General features: G+C 43.9%; 1 protein-coding gene across 2 annotated transcripts in view; it reads right to left on the bottom strand.

Moving 5' to 3' along the window:
• LOC147889281 (Nucleotide-sugar transporter family protein) overlaps window positions 1-19,160 on the bottom strand; it is a 54,485-nt gene extending 35,325 nt beyond the window's left edge. For both annotated transcript variants that reach the window (XM_087391525.1, XM_087391524.1), the window contains exon 1: window positions 18,968-19,160. In XM_087391525.1, the coding sequence (XP_087247651.1) occupies window positions 18,968-19,122 (155 nt within the window). In that variant the 5' untranslated portion in view covers window positions 19,123-19,160. The remainder of the gene's footprint in view (window positions 1-18,967) is intronic.
• Between the last annotated feature and the right edge of the window lie 252 nt (window positions 19,161-19,412).

A 19,412-nucleotide genomic window follows, 5' to 3' on the forward strand; every position in this document is an offset into this window, starting at 1 on the left:
ACCACAACTTGTTTTATGGTGTTAAAACTTTCTTGTTGATTCTGTCCCCATATAAAAGATACTTTATCTGAGGTTAGATCAGTCAATGGCGATACTATTTCGGAATATCCTTTGATATGCCTTCGATAAAATTGGACAAATCCCAAGAATGATCGCAAAGCGGTCAAACTCCGAGGGATAGGCCAAGTCAATATCGCAGCCACTTTCTTTGGATCCATTTCTACCCCCTCAGGAGTAATAATGAATCCTAAATATTCAAGTCTTGCCATACACAATACAGTTTTCTTTTTCATTTACATAAAGACTGGCTTTCCTCAAAGTATTGAACACTATTCTTAAGTGTTCGTGATGCTCAGTAATACTTTTGCTGAAAACAAGAATGTCGTCAATAAAATATACTACAAACTTTCCGATATACGGGCATAGTAAATCGTTCATAAGCATGACGAATGAAGCTGGACCATTGGTAAGTCCAAACGGCATTACCAAAAACTCATAATGTCCAAACCTGCTTCTAAAAGCGGTTTTATGCACATCCTCGGCTCTAATACGGATCTGATGGTAGCCATATTTAAGATCTATCTTACTGAAAATTATGGCCCCATGTAACGCATCTAGCAAATCATCGATCCGCGCCATCGGATACCTGTGCTTAGCAGTGATATTATTCAATGCTCTGTAATCTATACAAAGGCGAAAAGTATCATCTTTCTTTTTTTTTAGTATCACTGGCAAAGCAAAAGGTGAGAAACTGGGTTGAATCTGCCCCAGCTTGAGGTATTCTTCCAGTTGTCTTCGCACCTCCGCTTCTTCAGTAAAATTTAACCTATAGGGAGGTCTATTTACAAGTTCTGCCCCCGGGATTAGTTCAATCTTATGCTGAACATTCCGCTTTGGAGGTAACCCATAAGGTAACTCATCCCTAAAACAATCAGAGAACTCCTCTGCTATTTGATCAGCCAACTTGCCATCTCTCCATTTTGGGTAACATCAGTGCTAGCCGAAGGACCATCAATTGGCTCTACTGATGCTGCACAAAGAAACAGAAACTCTTCTTGAGCTTTTCGAACTTCCATTACGGAAACCAACGGTCCTTGAGGTATATCTTTTTCACCTCGTAAGACATACAGCACATCATTCATCTTAAATTGATAAATGTGCTTTTTCCAATCTATGGCTGGATTCTTCCTAGAATGCCAAGCCTTACCTAGGGCTATATCTACGTGAGCAAGCTTTGTCATTTCAAAATCAAGCTTCTCTGTATAGTCCTGAATTCGAAGTTCCAACTGGATAACCCTTTGGTCCTATACTTCAGTTGAACTTCCGTCTACCATTCTGACTGTATATGCATAGTCAGATGGGCTAGTTTTTAATTTCAGCCTCTTTGCAAGCTTGAAGCTAATTACATTGTGCGTTGACGCTGAGTCAAACAACACAATGACGTCATGATTGGCTACTTGCCCTTTCATCTTAATTAACTCCGTATCGTTAAAGGCTGTATACCCCGTTGCTGCGGGCTTTTATAGGATATTATCAAGTGCATTGTTTACTAGCTTAGCAACAGACACACATAACAAAACAAGTACTGACCTTTGAGAAGATTCTGCTAGCTGAATATGCTTCTGTTCTGCTCTGGGACTCTCCTCCATTTCCACGTCGCATTCTGAGATCACCATCTCAGCCCTCTGATGATCCTTGTTTCGTGGACAATCTTTCCACTGATGAGGCTGAAGGCATCCAAAACACAAGCCTTCTCTCCTCACTTTTTCTCTTTGCTCTGGGTTCAAAGAAGACTTCGACTAAGCCCGAGCTGCTATTTGTGTTACTTTTCTTTTCACTCCAATGGTGGTACTTGGTAACTGGCTTCGCCTGCTTGGCTTGACCACTAGGCTGTGAGGCACTCCCTTTGCTAATCCACTTCTTCTTAAACCCAGTTTTCTTCAGGTACTCATACGGAATCCCAACCTACACAAACCCACTTGGTATGTTCCCTTTGGCATCCTCATAGTTCAACGCTATGGCAATTGCTTCATCTAGCGTGTTCGCATACTTAGCCCGAACTTCCATCTTGATCCGATCATTCAGTCAAAAGATAAAATCTCTTACCTGTACCGACTGAGGTAGAGATTCACAAATTTTTATTACACTTTCTCTGAACTTATCAGTGTATTCAACCACTGATAAATTTCTCTAACAAAGGTTTCGATACTGATCCCAAGCTCGGGATGCTTCGTTAGGAGGTAAGAAGTGTTTTCTAAATTCTTTTTAAAACCCCTCCCAAGTAGTGGATGCCACTTCATCTTTCTGTTGTTTTATCCACCACCTATCCGCTGCCTCATTAAACATATGGTTAGCCTCGCGGATTTTTTTCATATCATTTTTGATTTCACAAATGGCGAAGGCCTCGTCCCATTTGTGTAACCAAGTCTCTATGATATCGGAACTACGGTCAGACATCCGACCAAAATACTTTTTTGGCCTATAATTGGCAATATTAGGCACCTTAGCCCTCCTAGGCTCGACCGTATGAACACTGGTCTCAGGCTCCATCGGAGCTTATCCTTCTCTTCACGAGATGGTCTAGCAAACATACTATGAACCATTTTTCTGAGCTCGAATTGCCCTATATTTGCTTGCAATTGTTGAGCTAAAATCTGTTGCAAGGCATCCTCCAATAAAGCAATTCTACCAGACAGTGTATGACCTGCTGGACACGACACCTGCGGGGTCGGCCGAACTCCCGACTCTACGGGATCCACCCTAGAAGCTTCTTCTTCAACTTCCATTTAAGTCGATTGGGGCTTTTTTTTTTTTTTAATAAATAAAACACCGCCTAAAACTGTATTTACAAACTGCTTTTCAATCTCACAACCACAAAAGGTGCCTAAACAAACGTAACCATCAACTGAAAATAGCTGAGAACCAAGATGAATATAGTTTCCCTATACTAGGGAAATATATGCAATCTCAAATAACTCAAATACGGAGGGCAAATAAACTAGCATATACCCCAACAAAATTTAAAAGGCATAGAAAGCTCCCTGGTCATATTTCTGCTACATGAAGAGATCAACTAGTCCCTGTAAGCCACTCCCAATCTATATTTATAATCTGTCCTGCGACCACCTGCCTTTACGCTGGATTCAAGAGAAGATCAGCCGTTATAAACAAATACCCAAGCTCCAGCCTCTCTTTTTATTACTGCACACGAGGCTCCCAATAGACTAAGGCTGGTGCGTTGCTAAACAAATGAGTTATGCAATGAAGCGATGAACAGCCAAATGGGCTTAGCATCCGTCAATCACGACGATCACGAACGAGTTCACCAACCACCCGCAATCTAACACTATGACAGTCTTCACGACGTGAACTCCTTCAAGCTGCAGCAGTTAGCGGTAGAAGAGGCGGGAGGGACATGAACAACGAAAGAGTTTATGAGGGAGATATTTGACGACCGACGAAAGGAAATAAATGAGCACTGTCGTCCCGCTTTGACTCCATAATCTCTTCCGTCCAGTTCATCACGTGCACTACCCAAACACGTCAACTGTAGGAGCGGTGAGCGTGGGAGCAAGCACAAGATTTAAGAGTGATAAGCCGTCACGTCAACTATACTAGAGAAAAGAAAGTACAAGGTACTTGAAGGTAGACCCTAGGACTAACTGTCCTAGGTGTCACATAGGACTAAATGTCCTATGTGGCATAAAAGGCACTAAAACACTAGAGTGCCTACAACTATGCCTACAAGGCACATACCACGGCCCACAGGGCATCACTAGAACCGGGAGAAGATGGCCTACAAACCCCCCTCCATGGTATGAGCTGAAGTATTCTCGAAACGTCTCAGAATACCTGGTATTTTTTGGTCATGGTGGCACATGTTCATCCGAAAGGATATAGCCACCTATGAATGTACAAGGTATGTCAGATCATGTAACAAAGGAAACCAAGTGTAAAGCCTGTCGGAAGACTTCGAACTTGGGACGAGGAAGTGCCTTTGTAAACATATCTGCTATGTTGTTCTCTGTGGGAAGGTAGGACAACTCTATCTCTCCTACTGACAACAGCTCTCGAACATAATGATAGTGAACTTCAATGTGCTTGGTACGCGCATGAAACACTGGGTTACGCGCAATGGCCAAAGCACTCTGGCTGTCAGTGTAGACCATAGTGGAGGATGTCTGGCGTATACAAGGATCTGTAAGTAACTATCGAAGCCAGACACACTCTACTGTAGCAATGAAGGCTGCCATGTACTCAACCTCACAGCTAGATGTGGCAACTGTTGGTTGCTTCTTGCTGAGCCAAGAGATACATGAATTGCCAAGCAAAAAAAAATTGCCGGTATGTGACACTCTGGTGTCGGAACAACCTGCCCAATCACTATCCGTGTAAGCATGCATGGTAATGTGAGAATGGGAGAGATAGCAAAGGGCAGAGCAAGAAGCAGAAGGGAGAGAGGGAGAGCTGAAAGCTTAGTTGCAAATAGATGAGTGTGAGAGTTACAACTTAAGGAGTGAGATAAGGTTTTGTCCTAGTGACAAAACCTTAGTAGTCACTAACCATAGTTAGTGGACTAACTGCGGTTAGGGGGAAAAACCTCTTAAAGAGGGAAAAGTGCCCCTAACTAGCTTATTAAATTACATTGGTCACTGCTGAATTATATCTATAATTCTAACACCCCCCTGTAGTGCCAATGTCATGTACAAGGATGATTAATCACCAAACGGATATAAGTTCAGGGCACTGCGAAATGCCTCAAACTTTTCACGTGGAAGTGCTTTGGTGAAAATATCTGCAACATTGTCATGTGTGGACACAAAGATCATATTGATCTCTCCTGCATGCAACTTCTCTCTGACGTAGTGATAGTGAACCTCAATGTGCTTCGTGCGAGCATGAAACACTGGATTCTTTGCCACTGCAATGGCACTCTGACTATCAGTGAGAATTAGAGAAGGACCCTGCAATAACAGATGAAGATCAACAAATAGACGACGCAGCCAGACACATTCAACTGTTGCTGTGAAAGCTGCCCTGTACTCAACTTCACATGATGAGGTAGCCACTGTAGATTGTTTCTTGCTCAGCCAGGAAATGCAAGCTTTACCCAAAAAGAAACAATTGCCACTAGTGGACTGCCTAGTGTCATAATCACCAGCCCAATCTGAAACACTGTAGGCATGCATCTGCAAGTCACCCCCCTGGGGAAATAACAAGCCAAAAGACTTCGTGCCCTGCAAATAACGGAAGATGCGCTTAACTGCCTGCCAATGCATAGTTTTTGGGCTGTGCATATACCTACTCACCTGAGATACTGCAAATTGAATATCAGGTCTAGTGTTGCAGAGATAAATGAGGCATCCAACAGCCTGACTGTAAAATGTGGCATCAACTGATTCTCCTGCATCATGCATTGTGAGTTTCAGCCCCGGCTCCATGGGAGTGGCTATGGGCTTACAATCATGCATGTTAAATCTGTCCAAGAGTTTCAGCACATACTTGGATTGAGACATAACAGTGCCACGTCTCTCTTGAGAGAACTGGATCCCCAAATAAAAGTGAAGCAGCCCCAAATCTGACATGTCAAAGTTGGTCTGCAAATCAGCTTTGAAATCTGCAATATTATCTTCATTGGACCCTGTGAGCAGTAAGTCATCGACATAAAGAATGATGATTAAAATTTCCCCCCCATCCTTCTTGATGTAGAGGGTGCTCTTAGTAGGACTATTGTGCAACCCCTTGCTGGTCAAAAAGGCATGAATCTTGGCATACCATGCACGAGGGGCCTGTTTCAACCCATACAAAGCTTTATTTAGCTTGCATACTTGAAGTGCATTTTCTGAAATTTCAAATCCTGGAGGTTGTTTGACATAAACCTCTTCCAACAAGTCTCCATTTAGGAAGGCTGTTTTGATGTCCAACTGATGAACATTCCACTCAAAATGTGCAGCCATTGCAATAACTGATCGGATGGTGGTCATCCGGGATGTAGGAGCAAAAGTCTCCTCATAATCTATGCCCTTTTTCTGAGCATAGCCTTTGGCAACCAGCCTTGCCTTGTATCTGTCAATGGAGCCATCTGGCTTCCGTTTCACCTTGAAAACCCATCGTGTACCAATGGCATGTTTACCTGGTGGCAAGTCTACGACATCCCAAGTCTGATTTTTCTGAATGGACTGCAATTCATCGTGCATGGCATTCATCCAATGCACATTGTCCTTTGCTTCTTTGAATGTTGCAGGCTCCTCCTCATCGAGAAGAGTACCTGCATATGCTGATTCCACTGAATTAGCACCTTCCATGTGCCTTACTGCACTGTGAGTCCTGCCAGGTAATGGAGCATCAATGTTACTCTCCCTGAGAGTCTGTAACAGCCAGTTTGGGACTGTTTTTGCTGCATGTATGTCTGCAATTTCTTGCTGAACCACCTGTTCCACTGCCTGTGGAGGTGGCAAGACATCCTGTGGCTGAACTGGAGCATCGGGAGGTGGCTGTAAATTTTGATTTGCATCAGAAATATCAGCAGGGGAACCCAAGGCAATGGGTAGTAACCCCTCAAAAACATCCTCTGAAGAAGAAGGCATATGAAATTCAGCCTGAGTGTGAGCTGAATTTTCTGCAAATATCACATCTCTACTGACAATGATCTTGCGTGTAGCAAGATTGTAGAGACGGTACCCCTTGCTTTCTGCACTATACCCAACAAATATGCACTTAATTGCCTTATCTGACAACTTATGCTGAAATTCAACTGGCACATGAGCATATGCAAGGCATCCAAAGACACGGAAATGATCCATTGAAGGCTTTCTCCCATTCCAGACTTCATAGGGAGTTTTTGTTTTCAAAGCCTTAGTGGGAGACCGATTTAAGATGTAGTTGGCACACATTAGACCTTCGACCCAGAATTTGTGAGGCATGTGTTTGCTTTTCAACATACATCCGTCCATCTCCATAAGAGTTCTATTTTTCCTCTCAGCTTTGCCATTTTGCTGAGGGGTCAGCCGCACGGTGAGCTGATGCACAATACCCTTGCCTTTCAGAAAAGCATCAAAATCTGCAAACAAGTATTCCCCATCTCTATCTGTGTGCAATGTCTGTATCTTGAGTCCAGAGTCATTTTCAACCATGGCTGAAAAGTGTTTAATTTGCGCTTCAACCCAAAGACCCAAGTGAAATTGGAGTAATCATCAATAAAAGTAACAAAGTAGAGATGACCACCCAATGATGGAGTCCTCATGGGACCACAGACATCACTGTGTATAAGCTGTAATTTTCGGACAGCTTTAACTGAACCATCCTTTTTGAAGAGGAATATGTGCATCTTGCCTAAAATGCACTCTTCACAGGCATCTAGAGGAGGTATCTCAAGAGGTGGCAATGCATCAACCATAGAGTGCTTCTGAAGTGTCATCAAGCTGTTGTAATGCATGTGGCCATATCTGGCATGCCAAAACTCTGCATTCTGCATGGCAGTAGTAGGAGTAGAAACTGCAAGAGCATGGGCTGCTCTTTTCTCAAAAAGATCAAGCTGAAAAAGCCCGCGCAGCAGAGTACCAGATAATCTCAAGGCATAATCATTTTCTCTGTCTCGGACAGCACATTTGTCATCCTCAAAGATGACCTGAAATCCAGCCCTGTTAAGAGTGGACACTGAAAGGAGATTCTTGGTGATACCATGCACATACAAGACATCTGAAAGTCTGAAAACTGAGCCATCAATGGCGGTAAGCTCAACTTCTTCTGTACCACGTACTGAATATGACGAGTTGTTGGCACAAGTGACTTTCTTACCAACGGGAGGTGGATGCAAGGAAGTGAAGAGACACTTCTTAGAAGTGATATGCTTGGAGGCACCGCTGTCAAAATACCAAGTATTCAGTGTTTCATTGACACTGAAAGCTGATGCATCCGTGGAAGGATCATAACTGCAAGTCAAAAATGCATTACAAGTGGCTGTACTATCCCGAGCATCTGGAGCAGCCAGCCTAGAATCTGAAATGCAAGATAAAAAGGCATAATCCTGTCCAACAAAGTTGGCTGCAGCATCCCCACTGTCAGATGCATGAGGAGCTGAATCTGAAACAGCCATACCCGAGCTGTTTTTCTTCTCTTTTGCAAGCCTTTTCCTGCATTCTGCAATGTGATGACCTGGCTTTTTGCAGTAATGACAAAAACCCTTCTTCTTGGGCTTACTTGCATCATTCTTAGCCTTTTGTGAAGGCTGTCCTGACCCACTGGAAGGCTGATTTACTGATGTCTTTGCCTGTCCCTTTCCTTTTGACTTGAACTTTGAGAGCATAGCTTGTTCACATGCACGTGAAGCCAAGTTTTTCCTAGTCTGCTCTTCCTAAAGCAGAAGTCCTATCAACTCATGAAAAGTGAGAGGATTTGCACCCCCCCTCAATGATAAGTTCAGCGAGGTATGAAAGCTGAGATAAGTCTCAGGAAGAGAATTCAGAGTGGTGGTAATCATCTCTGAATCAGAAATAATCTCATCAATGTTCAATAATTGCTCTCTGAGATCCTGTAGCTTTGTGAGGTGGACTGACATGGAGTCACCCTCTTCCATATGTGTATTACTTAACTCTCTTTTCAAGAAAGATACCCTTGCATCATTCCGGGCTGCATACATGCTTTCTAAGATATCCCACGCTGCCTTCGAGGTCTTACACGACCGGATATGCAGAATGATAAATCTTTTCACTGAAAGAGAGATGCATGACAAAGCTGAGGCATCCCGTGAATCCCGTCTCTTCTGCTCTGGAGTGGTAGGTATAATTGCACCAATAACTTGTGCTGCAGCTGTACCCTATGCACAACCTCTGCCTCCTCCTTGTTGGGGAGGGGTATTAGGTGCCACATTTGCTGGCCGGAACTCATCCCCACTTAAATCGTCCCATAAATTACGAAAAATCAGAATATTGCGTACCATAAAACTCCAAAGGGAGTAGTTGGTACCATCCAGCTTGTCCTCTTGTGAGAGACCACTGAAACCGAAACCATTCTGATTTTTCTGGGCCATGACTGAGAAAGAAAATACAGCAAATGCGAATCTGAATTCCCTTGCTGGGAATGAAGTGCACAAATCCCAAAAAACACAGCCAAACACTGGCTAAAAATGCAACTCAAATCTATGTAATGTCTCTGTCAGAAATCTGCCAAAGCATCCAATCTCTCCCAAAACCTGCCAAAAGCGCTTCAAAGCACTCACAGAAAGGCAGTGTGAACTGAAATCTGTCAAATTGCTCTCCCAACACAAAGGCCCCAGTTTGTGGCTTGAAATTGCAACCAGAAAGGGGCAAATTTACTAAAAGCCCCAAATCTGCAATTTCTGAACAAAAGCCCCAAATTTGGAGTTGAAATTGAGCCAAATTTCACCCAAATAGCTAATCTCCTGCAAAAGCCCCAATTTTTACTGCAAAATTATAGTGTAATTGCAAAAGCCCCAAATTTCTTTAACACTTGCAGATTTGCTGCAATGTTTGCCCAAAAAATCCAACTGTGCTCCCACAAAACTGAGCCAAACAATGGCTATATGCAAAGAATGTGCCTGCAAATGAACCTTGCTAGTAGAACCCTGCTCAAAAGTCTTGCATTGAAAACGACAGATGCACGAAGCAAGGCTTTGCTAGTATGGTGACTGTACGACAGAGTACGGATGATGTACAACTGGCGACGATGTACGGTACGAAAGGACCTGCAAGAGCTGTACGGACTGTACTGGGAACCAGTACGGAGCTAGTGCATGGAGTTGCACTACAGTGTAAGAAATCCGTACAAGGTACGGACAACGAGCAGATCTGGTACGGCGATACAGCGTACGGAGCGCTGGTACGGACGACGAGCAGATCTGGTATGGCAAGGGTACGTACAGAGCACTGGTACAAACGACGAGCAAATCTGGTACAACGAAGGTACGTATAGCGCCTGGGTACAGAGCTGTACGGCTACATGCTATACGACGACGAAGCAGATGTAGTACGTGCTGTACGGAAGTCAACGCAGGTACATCGTCGATGGAGCTGTACGGAAGTTGAACAGTTGGAGCTGGAGCTTGCGGGCTGGGCTGAAGCTTGCGGCGAGAGCTCAACGAGGCTCTGATACCAAATGTGAGAATGGGAGAGATGGCAAAGGGGAGAGCAAGAAGCAGAAGGGAGAGAGAGAGAGCTGAAAGCTTAGTTGCAAATAGATGAGTGTGAGAGTTACAACTGAAGGAGTGAGATAAGGTTTTGTCCTAGTGACAAAACCTTAGTAGTCACTAACCATAGTTAGTGGACTAATTGCGGTTAGGGGGAAAAACCTCTTAAAGAGGGAAAAGTGCCCCTAACTAGCTTGTTAAATTACATTGGTCACTGCTGAATTATATCTATAATTCTAACAGGTAAGTGAACCCTTATCACCATAGAAGAGGACTAAATCCTGAGTGCCTCTCAAATATCTGAAGACTCTCTTCACTACCTGCCAATACTGTGAATTGGGCATGTGCATGAACCTGCTGAGCTAAGATACTGCATATTGTAAGTCAGCTCTGGTGTGACATAAGTAAATGAGACATCCAACAGCCTGCTGGTAAAGAGTGATATCACATGGTGGGCTCCCGTCATGAGCTGAAAATTTGAAGCCAGTGTCCACTGGTGTAGAGATTGGCTTGCAATCCTCAAACTGAAAACGATCAAGGAGCTGTCCAATATACTTGGACTGTGACATCATGATACCCCCCTCAACATGAGCAAACTGAATGCCCAAATAATAGTGTAGTTGTCCCATGTCTGACATTTCAAAAGCCTGCTGCAAATCAGCCTTGAAAGCTGCAATATGCTGAGTATCTGGCCATGATTAGCATATCATCCACATATAAAATCAGCGCTAAAAAATCAGATCCACTCCCACGGACATAAAGAGTGGGCTCTGTGGGGCTATTCTGAAAACCAAGGGATAGTAAGTGTGCATAAATTTTGGCATACCATGCCCTGGGTACAAGCTTCAAACCATAAAGGGCTTTTAGAAGCCGGCATACCTTGTTTTCAAAACCAACAACCTCAAAGCCAGGAGGTTGTGTCACATAAACTTCTTCCTGCAGATCCCCATGAAGAAAGGCAGTCTTGATGTCAAGCTGGTGCACTTGCCAATGGTGATGAGCTGCAATGGCAATGACACATCTAATAGTAGTAATCCTGGAAGTGGGAGCAAAGGTCTCCTCAAAGTCAATGCCTTGTTGTTGGGCATACCCTTTTGCAACAACACGGGCTTTGTGTCGATCTATGCTGCCATCAGATTTCCTTTTTAATTTGTAGACCCACAGGGTACCAATGGCATGCTTGTCAGGAGGGAGATCTACTAATTCCCATGTGTCATTTTTGGCAATGGATTGTAACTCAGCTCTCATTGCATCCATCCACTCTTTGCTGTCAAAAGCATCTTTATGCCACAAAGGCTCTTCATTGCAAGCTGTAGCAAGGAGTGCAAACTCAAGAAAGTGACCATGCATCTGTATGTTCCCTGATCTTGTCCGGGCAGCAAAAGGTTGATCTTGTTTGCTGTCCCTCAATGTATCAAGAAGCCATCTAGGAACTTGCCTTTGCTGTCTATTGACAGCTCTTTCTTCAATCACTGCATCTTGAATAGTGGGATCAGTTTGTGCTAGAAGAGAAACCTGCAAATCAGCATGGGGTACTGGTTGATCATTGCTGATTGGAGGGCCTACAAGAGGCTCATGTTGCTGGTCAAAGTCCCCCTCTGAGGAAGGCAAAGGTAACCAAGAGTCAAAGGCATCAAACATTTCAACTTCTGGCTTAGCTTTGCAGTCCACAAGAGGAGAAGCCGAATGTTCAGCAAAGATTACATCTCTACTGACAATAATCTTCCCAATATTTGATTGGTATAACCGATACCCTCTGCTCTCCTGGTTGTAACCAATAAATATGCATTTGATTGCCTTGTCATCAAGCTTATGTCTCAGCTGAGATGGTACATGAACATATGCAAGAGACCCAAAAACTCTCATGTGTGAAAGTGAAGGCTTCCTGCCTTTCCATGCTTCATAAGGTGTAACAGTCCTCAATGCCCTTGTAGGTGATCTATTCAGCACATAGTTGGCACACATCACTGCATCAAGCCAAAATTTATTGGGCAAGGACTTGGCCTTAAGCATGCATCTGGCAATCTCCATAATGGACCTGTTCTTCCTTTCAGGAACAGGATTATGCTGAGGAGTGTAAGGAGTATTGCATGAGTGAACAATGCCCCGTGAAGACAAAAATGCATCAAACTCCTTTGACATATACTCTCCCCCCCTATCTATGTTGAGGGTGACAAGCTTGCATCCTGATTCATTCTCAACCATATTCAGCCACCTCTAAAAGCATGAGAACACTTCAGATTTGGCTTTTAAAGCATATACCCAGCAATATCTTGTGAAGTCATCAATGAGAGTCATGAAATATTTGTTACCCCCCAATGGCATTTGTCCTCATTGGGCCACAGACATCACTGTGCACTAGCTGCAATTTCCTTTGTGAGAGTTTTGGACAATTCTTTTGAAAAGGAAACCGATGCATCTTACCCAAAAGACAACCCTCACACACATGTTTGGAAACTGTGTAAATTTGAGGTACATCATTTGCCATGTCCTGTGAATGTAACTTGGCAAGAGCTCTATAATTGAGATGACCCATTCTCTCATGCCAAAGATGAGTTTCAGCAAGCTGTTAATCTGAAATAGCAAATGCTTCAATAGAGAGTGCAGCTGAGTGATCATCAAGGTGTAAAGCCCCTTTTTCAAAGTGCCAGTGAGAACTATGGCATTGTCATCACGAAGATCATATACTAGGCATCTATATCCATCAAAAATCACTCTGAAACCTAAAGTGGCAATTGGTGAAATTGAAATCAAGTTTGCTTCAATTCCAGGCACGAAAAGAACATTAGTCAGAGTGACAAGATTACTTGAAATGGATGTGAGCTGCACATCTCCAATTCCTTTTACAGCATAGGAGGCATTATTAGCACATGTGACAATTCCCCCACGAGGTGCATTAGCTAAGGAATGAAACAACTGTCTACAAGATGTGACGTGCTTGGAAGCACCACTATCAAAATACCAAGACTGAGCATCATTAGCAGTGAAGAATGCATCAACTTGGGAGGGATCAAAGGAGCAATGGACAGCCCATGCCCAATCATCCTGGAGAGCATGTGCATGTGAGGCATCTGCTGGCTCGTGGGATTCAATTGCATGTGAGGCATTAACTGTCAATCTTGCTTTCTTTTTCTCCGAAGCAATGCGCTTCCCGCATTCTGAAATTTCATGCCCAGGCTTGCGACAGTAGTTGCATCTTTTCTTCTTTGACTTATCTACTGTATTTTTAGATGCATTGGAGGAATTGCCACTGTTAGGCGCATATTTAGGCTTGCCCATAGGCTTGGAAGCCTTGCCTCTTACTGTCTGCTGTGAAGCAAATCCATGATCAAGAATAATAGCTTGTCTATTAGAACGACTTTGCTCTTCCTGCAAAAGCAAAGTGACTAGCTGATCAAAAGAGTAGTGGTCTGGATTCCCCATGGCCACTAATCAAGGGTTGTAGCAAACCCTTGATATGTATCTAGCAGTCCACTCAATGTGGTACTGACCAGCTGAGAATTTGGCACCACCTCATCAATATTGGCAAGTTGTTCCATGAGGTCCTTGACCTTTGTCAGGTATGCATCCATAGAGTCACCTTCATTCATACTGACTTCCTGCAATTGCCTTCTTAAATCTGCAACACGTGCCCCATTGCGAATCTGATAAAGAGAAGCCAATTTGTCCCAAGCATCCTTTGCTGTCCTGCAAGACCGGAGGTGTGGAATAATGATTCTCTTGCATGATAAAGCAATACAGGAATGTGCATTTGCATCTCTTGCATCCCATCTTGATTGTTCCTAAGTTGGGGGAGCAGCAACAGGGGTGCTAGAGGATAAGGCATCAGGAGGAGTACCCTCTACAGAGGGACCAGCAGTAGGGGCAGCCACTGTAGCATTGGCTGGCCTCAGATCAACCCCAGAAACAATATTCCAAAAGTGCCTTAAAACAAGAATATATTTCATGAGATAAGACCACATCGGATAGTTGGTCCCATCCAACTTATCATCTTCACGAAGAATGCCAAATAAGTCGTGATTGTTCCTAGCCATTGTAAATAGTACAAATAGAAATGCACTGACGAAGTGACCAAAGAATAGCCTCAAGGCTTTAAACTGCAAAAAAATGTCTTACTGTCCCAAATACCTGTGAGCCAACAACAGATATTTCCAGGAGGCTGCACTAGGCCTCAAGGCAACACGGTGCCTTTTCTTGCTCAATGCTCAGATGATAAAATAGAGAGAGCAAATAGACCGAAAATATGTGCAGCAAGGTATAGGAACAGAGTTACCAGCTGCAATTGAGCTCCCAACACAAAAGCCCCAAATTTCGAAGGCCTGAGTGATGACGTGGCACAATGTGACAGTCCTGAACCTGAATTTGACTGAAAACTTCAATTTTTGGAAGGATTTCAGTTGTCAACCTTGTCCAAAGTGTTGTATTGACAAGTTGAAGGTCCAAATGTCAAAAGCCCTGAATTTTCTTGTTGGAAATTAGGGTTTGACAGTCAAATACTGTCAAAATGCAGTAGGTTCAGCAAAGGGGGGGCTGAAACTGAGCGGATCCTGTTGAGAACAGGCTGGACAACCCGAGAGAGGCTCCTAGATAACTCGCGTGAAGTAGGCGCCTGCTGTAGATGAGCATTCGCCACTTGGAGGTGCCTCAAATTAGAGCCTTGTGCAGATTGCGAGCTGGAAAAGTGTATCCAGCTGGTCGCCTAGCTAGTAGAGGTACCTAGGATGGAGATAGAGTCTCCAGCAGGGCAGCAGCAGCAAGTCGAGGTGAAGGAGCAGCTACAGGGTGGTTGGAACTGCCTCAAAAGGCTTCGAACTGAAGATGTAGCCGCTGGAGGTCCCTGGAGAGTGCACTAGACAGGTCATGATCTGCATACGCTTGCTGTAGAAGTGACCCGAGGTGAAAGGACAGCCGTACAAGGCCTAAGCCAGCTGATGGAGATCTTCGAAGTGCTGTAAACAGTCGCCTATCTAGAGAAAGCTGGAGAAGCCAAGTTACCGTGATGAAAAAGCTCCTGGAAGTCCCTAGAACTGCTCACAATCCCAAAAACGAGCTGTTGAAACAGTCGACCAGCAAGTGAAGCCAAGTTACCGTGATGAAAAGCTCCTGGAAGTCCCTAGAACTGCTCACAATCCCAAAAACGAGCTGTTGAAACAGTCGACCAGCAAGTGACTAGCACCCAAAGAGCAATGGAGGGGCTCGGGGAGGCTGGAAAAGGCTGGGGGAGTGAGTAATGCCCGCTCTGATACCACTGTAGGTGCGGTGAGCGTGGGAGCAAGCACAAGATTTAAGAGTGATAAGCCGTCACATCAACTGTACTAGAGAAAAGAAAGTACAAGGTACTTGAAGGTAGACCCTAGGACTAACTGTCCTAGGTGTCACATAGGACTAAATGTCCTATGTGGCATAAAAGGCACTAAAACACTAGAGTGCCTATAACTATGCCTACAAGGCACATACCAGGGCCCATAGGGCATCACTAGAACCGGGAGAAGATGGCCTATATCAACCACGTACGTAAATTCACTGGGTCTTACCCCCCTTCCCTATATGTAATAGCTCTGTGCACTTCTCCAATATAACTATAACAGCAGCAAGAACGCTTCACCACAATCTTGGATCGACGATCACCTTGACCGCTCTGATACCCAATGATATGACTAAACCATTAACGTCAAACTTTTCCTACAAATCACAGGCATAAGCACGACTATGTTCCACCCAGGCAACCCCTACTGTAGCAAGCTCCAAATGATACCTAAGTAGAAAAACCTGCATGCTACACATAGAGCCCACATATCCCTAGATGGATCTAGTCCGCCAAATGTCATCATTTGAGGGCATCTCCTAAATGCATCATTTACCCCTCTCTTGGGATATCATTGAAATCATTTGCCCCTTGGCACATTTAATGCATTTAGACCCCTTAGCCTTAGATCCACCTAGTCTTGTGCCATGTCACCCTCACCAAGGACCTTGACCTTGATTCCTTTTTTATCATTTATGTGAAGCCCAAACAAATATAATACAAACATTGATCCTTTAAAGGAAAATGTCCACTGACCCTTCCGAGGTCATGTTACCTCGACTTGAGCGTAACATCAGCCAAAGATGACAGCTGAAGAGAAGCAAGCCCTTTATGATGCCAATAAGTGTTACCTATGCAGAGAAGAGGGCCACATAGCATTTAATTGCCCAAATAGAAAGAGGACGTTTCCTCGTTGGAGAAGGGTGAGAAAAGGGCAGAAAAGAAGGATAGAAGGGTAAGAAGCGCAAGCTTACTACTAGTCTTATGCCGGATGTGATTGGAGCCATATAGGATGTGGATGCCACGGAGCTATGCAAAGCATGGGGCAAAATCCGTGACCAAACAGCTTTGTTCTTCTTTGATTCAGCGGCCCAAGCCAATTTCATTTCTCCAAAGCTGGCTGGAAAATTGGGCATAAAAGCAAAACAGATGGGGCCACTTTGTGATGCACTTGGCTTGTCCTCGGCACAGTGACATCAATCACTCCGATAATTGGGAAGCTACGTATGCACATTCAGAGTTACATGGACACTGAAGAGTTCTATATTATGCCACTCAATGGATGCGATGTTTTGCTAGGTATACCTTGGCACCACACGAGGGGAGCTTTTTTGGATGCTAGAAACAAAACGCTAACTTTGACTGATGGAGGGAAATTGGATACAAAACTCAAAGGGGAGTCTATCCCAGTTGTATCAGCCCTGGCCATTTCTAATGTATGAAAAAGCATCTTTCAGTGTATTTAATTTTTACACAGGAAAACAGCCACCTGAGGAAAGTTCTAATTTCTCTAAGCTGGGAAAAGAGCGGACAGATTTTCTTTCTGACTCCCTCCCCGAAATTACCTCCAGAATGCCCTAAGGACCATGCCATAGATGTAATTCCAGGAAGCAGCCCGCCAAACAAGCCTCCTTACAGGGTTGATGCAGCCCTAGGAGGAGATCATGAACTAGGTCAAAGAACTCTTGGAAAAGGGGCCGATTCAGCCCAGCACTTCCTCCTACCATTCGCCCATTTTGTTGGTCCAAAAGAAAGATGGATCCTGGAGGATGTGCATAGATTACAGAGCTCTGAATAAGATCACAATTCCATGTACCCAAGATTGATGATATCTCGGATAGGTTAGAGGGGTCTGCTATGTTCAGCCAGATAGATTTGAAGAGTAGCTACCACCAGATCAGGATACGGCCTGAAGATGTGCATAAGACAACTTTCAAGAGCACATTTGGCTTGTATGAATTCCTTGTGATGCCATTTGGGTTGACAAATGCACCTGCCACCTTCAATCGGATGATGGACAGAATCTTTAGAGAGCATAGAGCCTTTGTCAGTACATTCTTTCACAACATCATAGTGTTCTCTAAGAACAAGGCTGAGCATAAAGAACACTTGGCAGTTGTCTTTGCATGGCTCAAGAAGCATAAGTTGCTTATCAATGCCAAGAAGAGTGAATTCTTCATGCACGAGATCCAATTTTTGGGACACATAATATCCAAAGATGAAGTCAGGATGGACCCTGACAGTATTTCTGTCATGGGACTTCTATGATGAGTATTCTAGTCACTCCACACAGATGATGCATTGATATATGGATGGAATCGCGCGCTCTCCTAGATCATTGCTGGTTGTATATTGCAGATCATGTATTATCTAGTATGGGCTATTCATGCCTCTTTCATTGTTATTTATTTGTTGTGTCCACAGGTGAAGCAATAGTATGATATTTTAGCTGTATTACTTGCTATGTATTTCCAGATTTGCTGTTTCCTCATTCAATATGTGAAACAATCAATGAAATAAGTTTATGATTTTTCTTTGTTATTATGTTATGTGTGTGATCAGACATCAATAAACTTTCACTGTTGATATCCTTGAGCTTAAGAAAGCAAGAATAGGCTGCCATTTTCATAAAAATACTAGTCCTCCTTAAGGCAACCACTTCAAGAAGAAAGAAAGGTCTCCATAGAAAGACCTCGAGGTTTGCATGCTTGGACCAATCAGCCTCCGAACTTTTGCCCAGGAAAGGCAAAGGTGTGATGTTTCATGACGTAAATGCGGTATCGTGATGTCGATGATCCATATGTATCTCTGCTCGTGCCGGATAGAGCCTTGCAAAATATGAAAATTCTAAGGTATACGTTTCAGCAGACCATAAGACGACCTAGCCTCTCTGGAGAACAACTTCATGATCTCGATTTCTAGAATATACATAGCCAAGGGATTTAAAAGAGAGATTTCCATTGTGGTGAATTGTACCTGACATGACGCACGGAGCTAATCTGGAGATGACTTAAAAACTGCTGTATACCCTTACCAGCAATAGAAGGCGTCGCAGCATAAAGCAAGATGGGCACAGATATGACGAGACTAGCTCTCTCTCTCTCTCTCTCTCTCTCTCTCTCTGTGGATTGTTCCCAAGTCAATCATCAGGGAGAACATGTACTGTGTTTGCATAAGGGCATGGCAAAGCTCATTTCGCCTGCAGTCGAAACGTCCCATGTGCCTTTAGCCAATGCGATTCTCAGCAAGATAGGAGTGAATTTGCCCAACCGAAATCGACCAAAATCAATCAATACAAGGACTGCTGCTTGCGATTGTTCCTACGATCCTCTCTCTCTTCTCTCTCTCTCTCTCTCTCCAAGCATTATTTGCCATCGCGCTACTTTTCAATTGCTGCACGGACTGCTGCTTTGGGATTGTTCCTACTCTCTCTCTCTCTCTCTCTCTCTCTCTCCAAGCATTATTTGCATCGCGCTACTTCGCAATTGCTGCACGAGTTATAAGAAACGGGTACCTACCCGGTAAAGCGTTTGGAAAGGAGAGGCTGAACAGCGTATTGCAAGGTGAGCAAGATCATGTAAACCCATGCTTGAGAGGAGATGTGGTCTTGGTGCGGGGTTTGTCTGTGCTTCCTGGATTGAGGGGGAGGGACGGACCTGTCCGAAGCCGCCATAGCTGGTGCTGGTGCTGGTGCTATATTTCAGCTTTAGTCAGCTTATTGGCCCTGCAAGGGGCCTATGAAATGGGTGTGCCATGTGCTAAATGTAAGGTACTATAAACAAAATGCAAAGTGGTGTGTGCTAAATTCAAATTACTATGGGAAAATTCCAAATTGCTTTATGCTAAATGCAAATTGAAATGAACTCAAGGAAGGGCACTTTCCTTGGTATTATAGTTTTTAGAGAGGAAGTGTGCCATCTCTCCCCCCACACAAATGTGTGGTTATGTGCCAAAAGCAAAGGA

This window comes from Dipteris shenzhenensis, chromosome 20 (assembly GCF_047967505.1).
Source record: "Dipteris shenzhenensis isolate YYH24624 ecotype China chromosome 20, Dip_SZ_1.0, whole genome shotgun sequence".
Lineage (NCBI taxonomy): Eukaryota > Viridiplantae > Streptophyta > Polypodiopsida > Gleicheniales > Dipteridaceae > Dipteris > Dipteris shenzhenensis.